The sequence below is a fragment of the Candida oxycetoniae genome (genome assembly GCF_023343755.2).
Source record: "Candida oxycetoniae strain CBS 10844 chromosome Unknown scaffold1, whole genome shotgun sequence".
NCBI lineage: Eukaryota > Fungi > Ascomycota > Pichiomycetes > Serinales > Debaryomycetaceae > Lodderomyces > Lodderomyces oxycetoniae.
In genome coordinates this window covers 468,166-480,248 of record NW_026055370.1, presented here as the reverse complement: position 1 = coordinate 480,248, position 12,083 = coordinate 468,166, and the positions used below count along the sequence as shown (strand labels likewise).

General features: G+C 38.1%; 3 protein-coding genes across 3 annotated transcripts; 2 read left to right on the top strand and 1 right to left on the bottom strand. All coding sequences in view use genetic code 12, as the record gives it.

Annotated features, from left to right (window-relative positions):
* Positions 1–703: 703 nt before the first annotated feature.
* ALI1 (Ali1p) lies at positions 704–1,570 on the top strand (the record flags this gene model as incomplete). The annotated part of the gene is made up of 1 exon (XM_049322812.1): positions 704–1,570. The coding sequence occupies one exon, from the start codon at positions 704–706 to the stop codon at positions 1,568–1,570; it is 867 nt and encodes a 288-aa protein (XP_049181392.1).
* Positions 1,571–1,814: 244 nt separating this feature from the next.
* On the bottom strand, positions 1,815–2,969 carry END3 (End3p; the record flags this gene model as incomplete). Its single annotated transcript, XM_049322811.1, has 1 exon — positions 1,815–2,969. The coding sequence occupies one exon, from the start codon at positions 2,967–2,969 to the stop codon at positions 1,815–1,817; it is 1,155 nt and encodes a 384-aa protein (XP_049181391.1).
* A 3,526-nt stretch (positions 2,970–6,495) lies between these two features.
* On the top strand, positions 6,496–11,136 carry KGF56_001663 (Zn(II)2Cys6 transcription factor; the record flags this gene model as incomplete). The annotated part of the gene is made up of 1 exon (XM_049322810.1): positions 6,496–11,136. The coding sequence occupies one exon, from the start codon at positions 6,496–6,498 to the stop codon at positions 11,134–11,136; it is 4,641 nt and encodes a 1,546-aa protein (XP_049181390.1).
* Between the last annotated feature and the right edge of the window lie 947 nt (positions 11,137–12,083).

The following is a 12,083-nucleotide window of genomic DNA, read 5'->3' as shown; positions in this document are numbered from 1 at the left end:
ACTATCGAGCAGAGCTCTAAAATACAGCTAATGATGCTCCACTATCGAGCATATAATACAGCTCTTGTGTTGCTTTACTATCGAGCAGAGCGATATGATACAGCTCTTGTGTTGCTTTAGTATCTCACTTCGCTCGATAGTCTCGATAGTATCGTTCGAAAAACCAACTTGTTCGTACTATCTTTCGATAGTACATTTGTCAATTTTAACAATACAGAGAAGATTAGCATTGTCCTTGCATAAAGATGACACGCTTTACAAAGAGATTTACTATTTTTTTTCATCTACGACCAAAGAGCATCTGATTAATACCAATTGAAAGGTTCAAAGCAAACGATTCCATCAAGATAGTTGATATTGTCACTTGACCTAGACCAGATTCGAACTGGCGTTGACATCTCTCTTTTGCTGAAACTTTCATTATTTGGTGAATGTACACTACCTTTCTCGTTCTTTTTTTTTTTTTTTTTTTTTGCACCAATTGCGTTCATTTGAATTTCAATTACTATTACATTCTTTTTATAAGGTTAAGTAAAGTTAATGAAAAAGTTTCATTAACTAGTTTTGAGGTGAAGTAACAGAGTGTGAAAGATAGAGAAAGAGAGAAGGTTGAAATTGAGGTATTTTTCTTCTTGATAGGGCAAGGCTAATTCAAAATTTTTATTTTTGCTTTTGTGGTTTGGTTTTTTTTTTTGGTAATAATATGATACCAACGTTGAAAAGATCGATACAAAGACGTTTGATAACGTCACCGAGTCTATTGAAGAGTAGCAGCTGTTACATTAGAGGATTCTCGTCCTCTAGCTTTTGTCGTCTAAGTGCACACGAGGAAGATCTTGTTGATTTGAATAAACTACCAAGAAATGAAGAGCCATGGATTTATTCGCCAGTAAGAAACCCAGCTGAGAAATATAAAGTACAGATTGAAGAGTTGCACAAATTCGGCACTTATATAATGGCATGTTTACCTAAATATATCCAGCAATTTTCAGTTTGGAAAGACGAATTGACCTTGTATGTCGCACCCAATGCACTTAGACCTGTTATGTTGTTTTTGAAGAACCATACTTCAGCACAGTTCAAGTCTTGTATGGATGTTACTGCTGCAGACTATCCTTCAAGAACAAACAGATTTGACGTGGTTTATAATTTGTTGTCTGTGAGACACAATTCGAGAATAAGAGTCAAGACATATGCTAGTGAGACGAGTCCCGTACCATCGGTGACTCCAATTTACAATGGAGCTAATTGGTACGAAAGGGAGACTTATGACTTGTTTGGGGTATTTTTCACTAATCATCCCGATTTAAGAAGAATTATGACTGATTATGGATTTGAAGGACACCCATTGAGGAAAGATTTCCCTACTACTGGGTATACCGAAGTTAGATACGATGAAGAAAAGAAGAGGATTGTTTATGAGCCATTGGAGTTGACCCAAGCTTGGAGAAATTTCACTGTGGGGTCGTCTGTTTGGGAACCTGTTGGTGAAGGTAAGGATTTCACTCCTGAAAACTTTAAGTTACCTAAGCCAGAGCCAGAACCAGAAAACAAGGAGGAAAAGAAATAGAGATAAAAAAAAAAAAAAATAACACCATCGAGCAGAGCGAGATAGTAGAGCACCATTGACTAGTAACACTATGGTACAGGAGAAGTAAGTAGGAGGTGTAGACACACGAGTTTGGTAATGTCATGTTTCTCTGAAAAATGTATTGTACACAGACTATTTAATTGATTAACCGTCATTTCCATACATATTCATCAACTTTATAGTAAAAACGAAATCAACTTTATAATAAGGTAACTTTGCCACATCAACTTTGCAACGAAGCGATCTCCTGATTTATCCTTGAAAGTTCTTGATTACGCGTTTCCAAATACTCCTGCAATGACTTTGCTTGGCTTTCAAGATCCTTGATATCATTTTCCACTTGAGACAAGTTTGCATCTTCCAGACCTTTTACCTGTCTCTGGTATTGCTCTTCCTTATACTTTAACAACTGCTCGAATTCATACTTTACCATTCTTTCTTCATCATCCATTTTTTTATCATCTTTGGCTTTGCTTTGAACTTTTTCTAGCAAGTTTTCCAAATCGGCCAATTCTCGCCTTAACCTAACCTCCTCCCAATCTGTTCCTTGCGTTGCTGAGAAATCAGTACCTTTTTCGTTTGCACTATTGCTGTTACTTGAATGTCCCAATTTATTCAAGTATTCTTCAGCAAATGACCTTTTTGAAGCTTGTGTCTGTGTGGTTTGCTTGGGCTTTGCTTGTGCGTCCAAGTTGTAATTAGGTACTTCTTTACTAAAAGTAGCTCGCAATGTAGCAGGCACACCGCGAGGTATTCTCTTACCATTTTCTCTTTGGTTTAAAATATGTAAGAATACAATAGTTTGATCCTTGTCTATGGTTTCAAAGCTTTTAGGATTGACCAAGTTCCAGGCCGAGGAGATTTCACTAGCGGGGACATTATTTAAAGTTGCATACAAGGAGTTTAATGAATCAAATTTGATCCTACCAAAGTTATCGTTTTTCGATTGGTATATGGTTTCATATGTTGCTTTGTTCAGTGGAGATATATACCAGTCGAAATCGTCGGTTAAACCATCATCGTCATCGTCAAATTCCATTCCTATGTTTCTACCCAGGTTAACCGCTTGGTTAGCTTGAATCAATGCTGCCTTGCTCGACGGAATCAACCACGAGGGTAATTGCAGCGGCACTTGAGCAATTGAGCCATTGACCAAATCAAAGATCAATCTCATTGTTATACAAAACTCCTCAAAGTCCAAACTCCCATCGCCATCAATATCACTCAAGGTCCATATTTGAGATAGTTGTTCTTGTGATAATCTTGAATTTTTCAATACTGGAGCAACTTTATCACCACTGATTTTGTTATCAGACGGTTTCAATCCTTGAAAAATCTCCCAATACTTTTTAATCTCAGAGTCCTCTAAACGCGGCATCACCAATAATCACTTTTCCTTGTATATAGCCCTCTTCCCTTTCAAGTTTGAAGGTTGAAGGTCAAAGATGAACAAAACGCTGATACATTTTGGTGGATTTCCAAATTGGGAAATATTTTCCCAGTCATGAGATGAGCGTGTAAACTGTTCAAAAAGTGTACACGACATTTTTACTGGAATGAAAAAGTCTCCTTTTGGAGATTCGGAATTTTGGTCGGGGTTAATCAGGAGTAAGTTTCTCTATTGGGAAATGGTAGCAGATGGAAAGATTTTTGATGATGTATGGTAGCAGTGATACATATGGTAGAGCAAAAATTGCAATTGAATTTATGTAATCTCTAGTACATAACAAGTAACGTATTAGTATATATCATTGTTATTAGTAAGATTAAAAAGCAGTTGTTGATTATACCATCTCTTGAAGCATCTATTGGATTTCATTTATGACCCAGTAAGAACCGAGTCTAAAGGTTGGCATAAGTAATAAGAGTAGGCAATATATAGGGTGTAGAGTTTATTGTATAGAGTTTATTGTATAGAGTTTATTGTATAGAGTTTATTGTGTATAGTGGTAGTGTAGTGTATATGAAATGCTTCCAAAGTTTCACAATCAAAGTGATCAAATGTATTTGTGATTACTTGTTATTGTAAGAACCGATTGGTTTCACTTTATTTTTATGAGAATATCTGGTACAAAACACGATACATTCTTTTTCTTTTCTTTTTCAAAGTTGTTTATTTCATTTACAGTGCAAAGTATGCAGTCGACTTGGTGTATTGTGCAATCTCACAGGGTTTTGATACCATATCTATTTCCCTCTAATCAGATCTTTTTTTACAAAGTATCGGAGATATTTATAAGATTTCAGTTGATGTACTCTATTTCTTAAATGCGAAAATGTAGCCTGTGGATGCAAGGTATCGGTAGAAAATAAATAGAAGCTTCGATATTGAAGCTACACTATTAGAAGCTACGATATTAGAAGCTAAGATATTGAAGCTACACTATTAGAAGCTAGCGCAAATTCAGATATTCATTGTACACACGGTGGCAGCTAGTCTCGCTCTACTCGATAGTGTTGTAACAAGCTACAACCTGTTGGTATTTAATTGTGCTCCACTATCTCGCTCCGCTCGATAGTGGGCAGCTAGTCAGTGTGTAAACTATATTGATTATATATTATTAATATTTAATCGTACTCTGCTCGATAGTACGCAAAATCGATAAAGAAGCATTGGGGAAGTGCATGCACATTATGATCGAACTACTTTTTAACCTGCATTAAATCTTATTGTCACAATAAGCTAAAGTAAAAGCAAAGAGCAAAGCAAGAAGAGCGAAGAGTAGAAGCAAGGGCCGAGCAAATTTGTCTAAATTTGGTTCTACAATTTTACGCGAAACAATACATGGGTTTGATAACATGAAAAAAAAAAAAGTACTGGTGATCGTTTGGTACATGGATCGTCTATATCCGCTGATAGTTTCCATGGATAAGCACAAACTCCCTCTCTCTCTTTCCCCTCACCTTTTTCCTCCTTGAGAAGTTTTGAATTCCCGAAAATCATTGTCTTAGGTGACACTTTGTCTTTGCATGAACAAAATATGCAACTGGTGCATTCAGCGGCTTTTCAATGGTAAACTTGAAAAAAAAAATTTTCTTTTTCTTTTACCTCAATTGCAGTTGATAGTCAGCAAGCTTTCTTTTACCTCAATTGCAGTCAATAGTCGACAAACCCGTGTCATTTGCCACTGAATGTTTACTCCAAGTGAATTGTCTTACATTTTAAACGCCTTTATCAGTTGCAAGAGCTGTTTCTTACACAATAAGCTATTTTAAGTCTGAGACATTATGACTAAGACATTATGTTCTTCCAATTACGGGGGGGGGAAAGCAGAGAAACAGAGACAGGGGGTGTAAATGTAAAACATACATGAAAGGCAAGATTTTGTCTCACTCCTATAATAACAATTTAACGGCTCATCCGCCATGGTTGGATCAAATAAATAGAAGCAGGGATTCTCCCAACATGAACAAAGTCTTCTTTTTCAGATTTTTCACAATTTTTTTCATTTTTACTCAGAAAATCAACTATAGCAGTACAAATTGTCATTTTGCAAAGGTATGTGTTTTTTTTTGTTTTTTTTTGGTTTTCTCTTCAAACCAACATGCTGAACAAGCTCCATTGACCTTCTTTGTACGCAATTTTTGCTCGACACTATTGGGCAGAGCGAGATAGTGGAGCATCACTAGCTGTCATACACAGCTTTCACTTTGGTAAAAAGATATGCGCTACCGTTCATCACACTATATAAGTTGTTACTGTTTTTCGTCCCGCCAACCTTTACCTAACGGGGTAGAAGGCGCACTACCCCGAACGAACTTTTTTATTTTTTTTTTTTTTAAGATAGCAAACATCATGAGGTACATGCGCCACGCCCAAAGACACATACTGGGGACACGACACGCCCAAAGACACATACTGGGGACACGACACGCCCAAAGACACATACTGGGAACACACATACACATACTGCTTTTTACCAATTGACCATGTATACACGACCTCGTGATCTGACATGAAAATCAGAGACCAAGTTACACGACTTTTTTGAGATGATGAGCCCTTAGATGAGGCCGCCTTTGTTTGTTTGTTTCAAAGGTTGTTAGGTTGTCAGGTTGTTAAAGAAGGGCAATAGTGGATTAGTAGCACAAATAAGGTGTTTCCAGAAACCCCATTTGAAGACAAACAACACGGGGTTGATTGTTGATATCGGCCAGATCAGATTTATTAGCAAAGCCAGTAATGTGTGGTTCACCTATCAAGCCCCCGTATGTTCACTTTTTCGCTTCGCCTATCCCCTCGGCTAAAGTTTTTTCCGTTTATTTTTCCGTTTATTTTTCCGTTATTTTGAGACATTGTTTCAAAAAAGCTGAATAAAGATGATGATATCCACGTCAGTTTTTCAGTGAAAAGGATCAGTGATAAGAATTGGTCATTTCTTGAAAAAACGTGATTAATAGCACTGTGTTTTTTTTTTGTTTTTTCAGTCTATTTGGGCTTATGCCTATGTGTTTTTGCCCAGACGTACAAATGTTAACCTAAAGAAACGGCTACATTTGCTCATTTATCAAAGAAAGCCAAGTTGAGACTCCGTGAACTGTGTCGTTCTGACAAAATCGACTGATCTTGCAGGATCTTACAGGATCTTGCAGGTTTTTGCAATACACCCCCCCCCCCCCCCCCCTAGAGTTCAAATTTTTTTGAACATTTCCAAATAGTTAAGAGTATTGGAGATCTAGAAGGTTCAGAGATTTAAAAGGTTCAGGGCTTTAAAAGGTTCAGAGATTTAGAAGGTTCAGAGCTTTAGCAATTTGTTGTGGATACCTTTGGAACTATACTAACTTGTTTTAGAAAGTGAAATACTTTCACTATAAACTTACACCGGCCAAGAAGAAAGGGATAGTTTTCACTCCCCCCCCCCCCCCCCCCCAACTGAAATACGCATTTTGCACATTTTCTAACAATGTCTGATACCCTACCAATATCTGATACACTACCAATATCGTGTATCTCTTGTAGGAGAAGAAAAATCAAATGCAATAAGAAGAAGCCTTGTGATCAGTGTGTCAAGAGACAAGTAGAATGTGAGTTTCCTGCAACTTTTAGGAATATCAAATTTGCAGATGCTGACCTAAATGAGACAAATATTGAAAAGGAGCCAAGCATATATCAAGAAAGGGAATATTTGCTACAGCAGCAGCAGCGGCTGCTGCTGCTGCAGGAGGAAGAAGAAGAGGTGCAACAACAACAACAACAGCAGCAACAACAGCAGCAACAACAGCAGCAACAGCAACAACAGCAACAACAACAGCAGCAACAGCAACAACAGCAACAACAACAGCAAACGCTACTTCAACTTCCACAGCAGCAGCAGCAGCAGCTACCACAACTCTCACAACTTGTGCAACAACAGCAACATGAGCAACAGCAACAGCATCAGCATCAGCATCAGCATCAGCATCAGCATCAGCATCAGCAACAGCAACATCATCAACATTGCTTGCACTTAGCAAACCAGCCGGTACCGGAATTACTACCACGACAGTATTTTTCACATCAACAGCAACTACAGCAACAGCTGTATTTACCAATGCCGATGCCTCTGCCAATGCATCAGTTTGAACAACAGCAACTTCAGCATAGTCTGAATCAACTACAACAACAACAAAAGGAACTACACGTACAACAGCTCCGCAGTCAACAACTTCAACAGACGCTTCAACTGTATACTATAAATCAAAGCCACATGCGTGGCAATTTGCGATTACCTTCTCATCCAACAAATCAAGATAATAATTCCGAGAGTGTCCATACTAATAATGAGTCCAGCGCCAGCTCAACTTCGAATTCAGTAACAACAGTTCATACAGAGAGAAATTCAATTTCAACAAGTGGAACATCTGATTTGGAGAATAGGATTAAAATGTTGGGAGATAGTACAGAATCATCTTCTGAATCTAAACTGGATTCAAGTACAAATAACACTTTTTTATCAAAAAATAGTACAAAGTCAACACTAAATACAGCAGGACTTAGCTTGAGTCTGGGTCTGGGTCTGAGTTTGGGTCTGGGTCTGGGTCTGGGTCTGGGTCTGGCAATGCTACTGTTACACCCCACTCCTTCACTTGTTAGTAGAAATACCAGCAACGATCAAAATGAGTACGTTACATTAAAGGAAGATTTTGACATGATGAGAGCTGCTAATTCGCAATTGTTAAGTCAGAATAAGGAATTGAACAAAAGATTGGAAGAGCTTTTGAATAAATTTTCAATATCTGATAACGATAGTCCTGATTCAAAAGTAACAGCATCGAACAATGGTAATCCTAGCAGTAGCAGTATTGCTAATAAGCGAGATAGACAATCAGATTCGTCATCGGATGATTTGCCTTACAAGAAGGAAAAGGTTGGTTTTTTTGGTCATTCGAAAGCTAGCTTTCCTAATGATTCAGCTAGTGCCAACAAAGGAATGTACTCCATAAACGTATCGGAACCCCTATCTAGTCATCGAGGCAAGGAGTTTTTCAACGCTTCATCAGGCGGAAGTAGTAGCGATGAAGTTGGTGAACAACCTGTACCATCCGAAGCACAGTCTCTTTCAAGAGAATCCAAGAATACACCCCAGCAAAGGAAAATGCACAAGTTGAAACAGCGTAATAGCTCTAAGTCGTTATCTCATGGTGAGAGTAGTACCAATGATTGGGAAAAGGATATCGATACATATCAAACACAGGAGTCTGTAAAGTCCAATAGTATGGCTGAAAGACGAAGCAAGAAGAAAAGAATACCCATATTGCTTTCATATCTATTGAAATATGATGATCCCGATGTAAGTGCCGACTCAGAAACGTATCAAGATGTTTTCAAGTTGAATTTCGAAGTTGTCATCATTTTAGTCCAGAGATTTTTTGAGCGAAATCCGTATTACAGATCATTTATTTCTGGTCGTCAAGTATTTGAATTCTTGAAAAACTATGAACTGATAAGTGATAGAGATTGGGATAACGATGATGATTTATTACTAGTTTATATGATATTAAGCCTATCTATTCAGAGATTGAGTCCCAAGGATTTTGTTGAATTGAATTTGTTACCTGCTGGTTCTATTAGTACTTGCACAAAGTATAGAAAATTTTTGACTAGGAATATTTTGCACAAGAATTTTGAGAAATTAAGAAGGGGATTGATCAATGAGTCATTGATGACGATACAATCTTATATCTTATGCATTGAATGGTATTTTTTGGAACAAAAGTATGAGCAGTGCTGGGCAATGATGTTTCATGCTTGTTCAATTTCATTTTCTATTGGATTGCATATCATGGGCAATCATAAGTTGCAAAATGTCAATTCACAGAAACAACAACTTACCAATTTGATAAGTGCCACTGCTGAGGATTCAGATGTGAGCGATAAAAAGGAAATCTTTTCCGGGTCAGAAGAAGACGATAAAATGCCCGATACGACTCTGGATATCAGCCGTTATAGGCTATGGTTTGCCTTGAAATTTTATGTTTCTGTTGTTTGTTCAATATTTGGTAGACCAAATCCAATCTCAATACAAGTTGGAATGGAAGGCTCGACTAGCGGATTGGGCAGTGTGATTTTGAATAAACACGTATATATCTTATTGAAGATTGGAGTTTCCGAGTTGTTAAAATTGTCCAATTTGATGTTGATTGAGAATTTCATGCTCGATTTCGAAATATCTGATCTACTCGATATGTCTAAGAAGTTTAATAGTGAAATTGATCTTCTCCAAGCTGCTTACAACGAGGAAGTCACCAAGACGACGACGATGACGACATCTGGCAATGAAGAGGAAGACAAAAAATCACCCGCTTATAGTAGTGAAGGAGACACTCTAACTCATGACGATTATACGGGGCAAGCATCCAAAATATCTAGCTTGGAGTTGTTGTCAGATATAATTGTGCTATACATCAACAATGCCAAATTGCACGAACCATTTATTAGCAAATTTGAAAATGTTGATGGATATGATCAGATTATTCGAAATCAAATTGATTCAGTTTCCAAATTTTTGACATTATTAAACAACTTCATTGAGACATTTTTGAAACAATATATTAGTGTTAACTTGAGAGATGTTGGTTGCACAAGTGGAGGTGGTACAAATAATAGTGGCGTTATTTTAGGTGAAGAGGATTCAAAGAGCACAGATAATGGTGGTAATCAAGAAGTTTTAAATTTTGGTCCTGTTAAATTTGGTAAATTGTTCAAGACGTATTTCCCATTTGTCAATTCATTTTTATGCCAAGGTGTAATTGTTGTTTTTACTTTACTTCATTACAAGTCAAAGGATTTTGTTGCCAATGACTCGAACTCACCACTCAATAATGAATTTTTATCCTTGATTGAGACTAATTTAAATTCCTTATTAAAGTTTGAACAGAGATTATCAACCAAATACATTACAACATCTAGAATGTGGTCGTCCAATATGGTGTACTTGATCAATCGCGTATTGAATCTCATTAAACTAATTTATGAAAAACAAGAAGATGACTTGGTTCTAGACGAGTTGAGGAAACAGAAATCATCAACAGCTGTTGATGATAGTAAATCCTCTTCATCTTCCAAATCTAATAATTATTCATCACCAGATAATTTTTCTCAATCTAACCTTCCAATTACAACAGCAAGGGGTAATTTATCGTATTTGCTCAATACAAACCCATTTGGAGATCCATCACAGTTTGAATATCTCAATGGATTTCATTTAAATGATCCATTTTGGTTGACAGTTTCTGATAATTTACCATACTACATGGGATCTCCGCCACCTGATGATCTTAATAAGCAGCAACAACAACAAAAGTATATTGCTGGGTTTAAATTTAATCCACAATCACTGCTGATGAAAAATGATGCTTGTAGCACGTCTAGTGGTAGAGATAGTGAAGAGGAAGGAGGCGTTGAAAAAGATGGGGAAGGTGATGACAGCAATGGAGGTGGAGGAGGAGGAGGTGGTGATGGTGGTGGTGGTGGTGGTAATAGCGATAGTGGTAATGACACTTCCCGCAACGACCAATCAAACTCAGTCCTTGGTGTACCAGTAGTTTCTAGCCATGCGTCAATGCAATCACAACCAGCACCTGATATGTTTGGCTTGAAAGCAAATTATTCAAATTGGAATGATATAAATGCAATGAGACAGGTAAGTCCTTCTAAATCAAGGATCTCGAATATTGGTTCTAATGTTGTGCTTGATAATGCTCGTAAGGGCAGAGGAGTTTTGCCACCACCTATTCTAACACCTTCAGTAGTAAATTCAATACAACAAGGACAGAGGTCTCGTGAGCAACAGCAACAGCAACAGCAACAGCAACAGCAACAACAACAGCAACAACAACAACGTCAGCAACAGCAGTCCTTGCCGTCATTGCTTCTGTTTCAACTGCAACAGCAACCACAATTGGCTCAATCGTCGAGTTTCATGAGTAGTGGATATTTGTTTCCTCAACAAACTGGGTACAATCTTAATGAATATCAGAATAATAGTGGTAATTTTTCTAGTAACATCAGTAATAATCAGCAACAGCAGCAACAGCAGCAACAGCAACAGCAACAGCAAAGGTAGAGGAATTAAATTCAATCAAATCCGTGTGGTTTGGTGTTGACAATCATATAGGTACACAATTGAAATATATTTATTTTATTGTGTTAAAGTCGCTAGAGCCATTCTTCCTCTTCCTCTCTAACGAGCATAACGAGTTAGAGGTGAGCGCCATTTTTCTCCTTACCTCTAGCACGCTATGCTCTCTAGAGGTAAGCGCTATTCTTCTCCTTTCTCTCTAGCACGCTATGCTCTCTAGAGGTAAGCGCCATTCTTCCTCTTCCTCTCCAGCGAGCATAGCGAGCTAGAGGGTAAGCAGTATTAACAGATGAAAAGAAAGTCGCTAGAGCCATTCTTCCTCTTCCTCTCTAACGAGCATAACGAGCTAGAGGTGAGCGCTATTCTTCTCCTTTCTCTCTAGCACGCTATGCTCTCTAGAGGTAAGCGCTATTCTTCTCCTTTCTCTCCAGCGAGCATAGCGAGCTAGAGGGTAAGCAGTATTAACAGATGAAAAGAAAGTCGCTAGAGCCATTCTTCCTCTTCCTCTCTAACGAGCATAACGAGTTAGAGGTGAGCGCCATTTTTCTCCTTACCTCTAGCACGCTATGCTCTCTAGAGGTAAGCGCTATTCTTCTCCTTTCTCTCTAGCACGCTATGCTCTCTAGAGGTAAGCGCCATTCTTCCTCTTCCTCTCCAGCGAGCATAGCGAGCTAGAGGGTAAGCAGTATTAACAGATGAAAAGAAAGTCGCTAGAGCCATTCTTCCTCTTCCTCTCTAACGAGCATAACGAGCTAGAGGTGAGCGCCATTTTTCTCCTTACCTCTAGCACGCTATGCTCGCTAGAGGGTAAGCAGTATCAGCAGATGAAAAGAAAATCGCTAAAGCGACTTTCTTTTCACTCTAGCTCGCTATGCTCGCTAGAGGGCTTTTCAATAGCTCGGAGTTATTTTTCTTGCCGCTATAAAACCCTT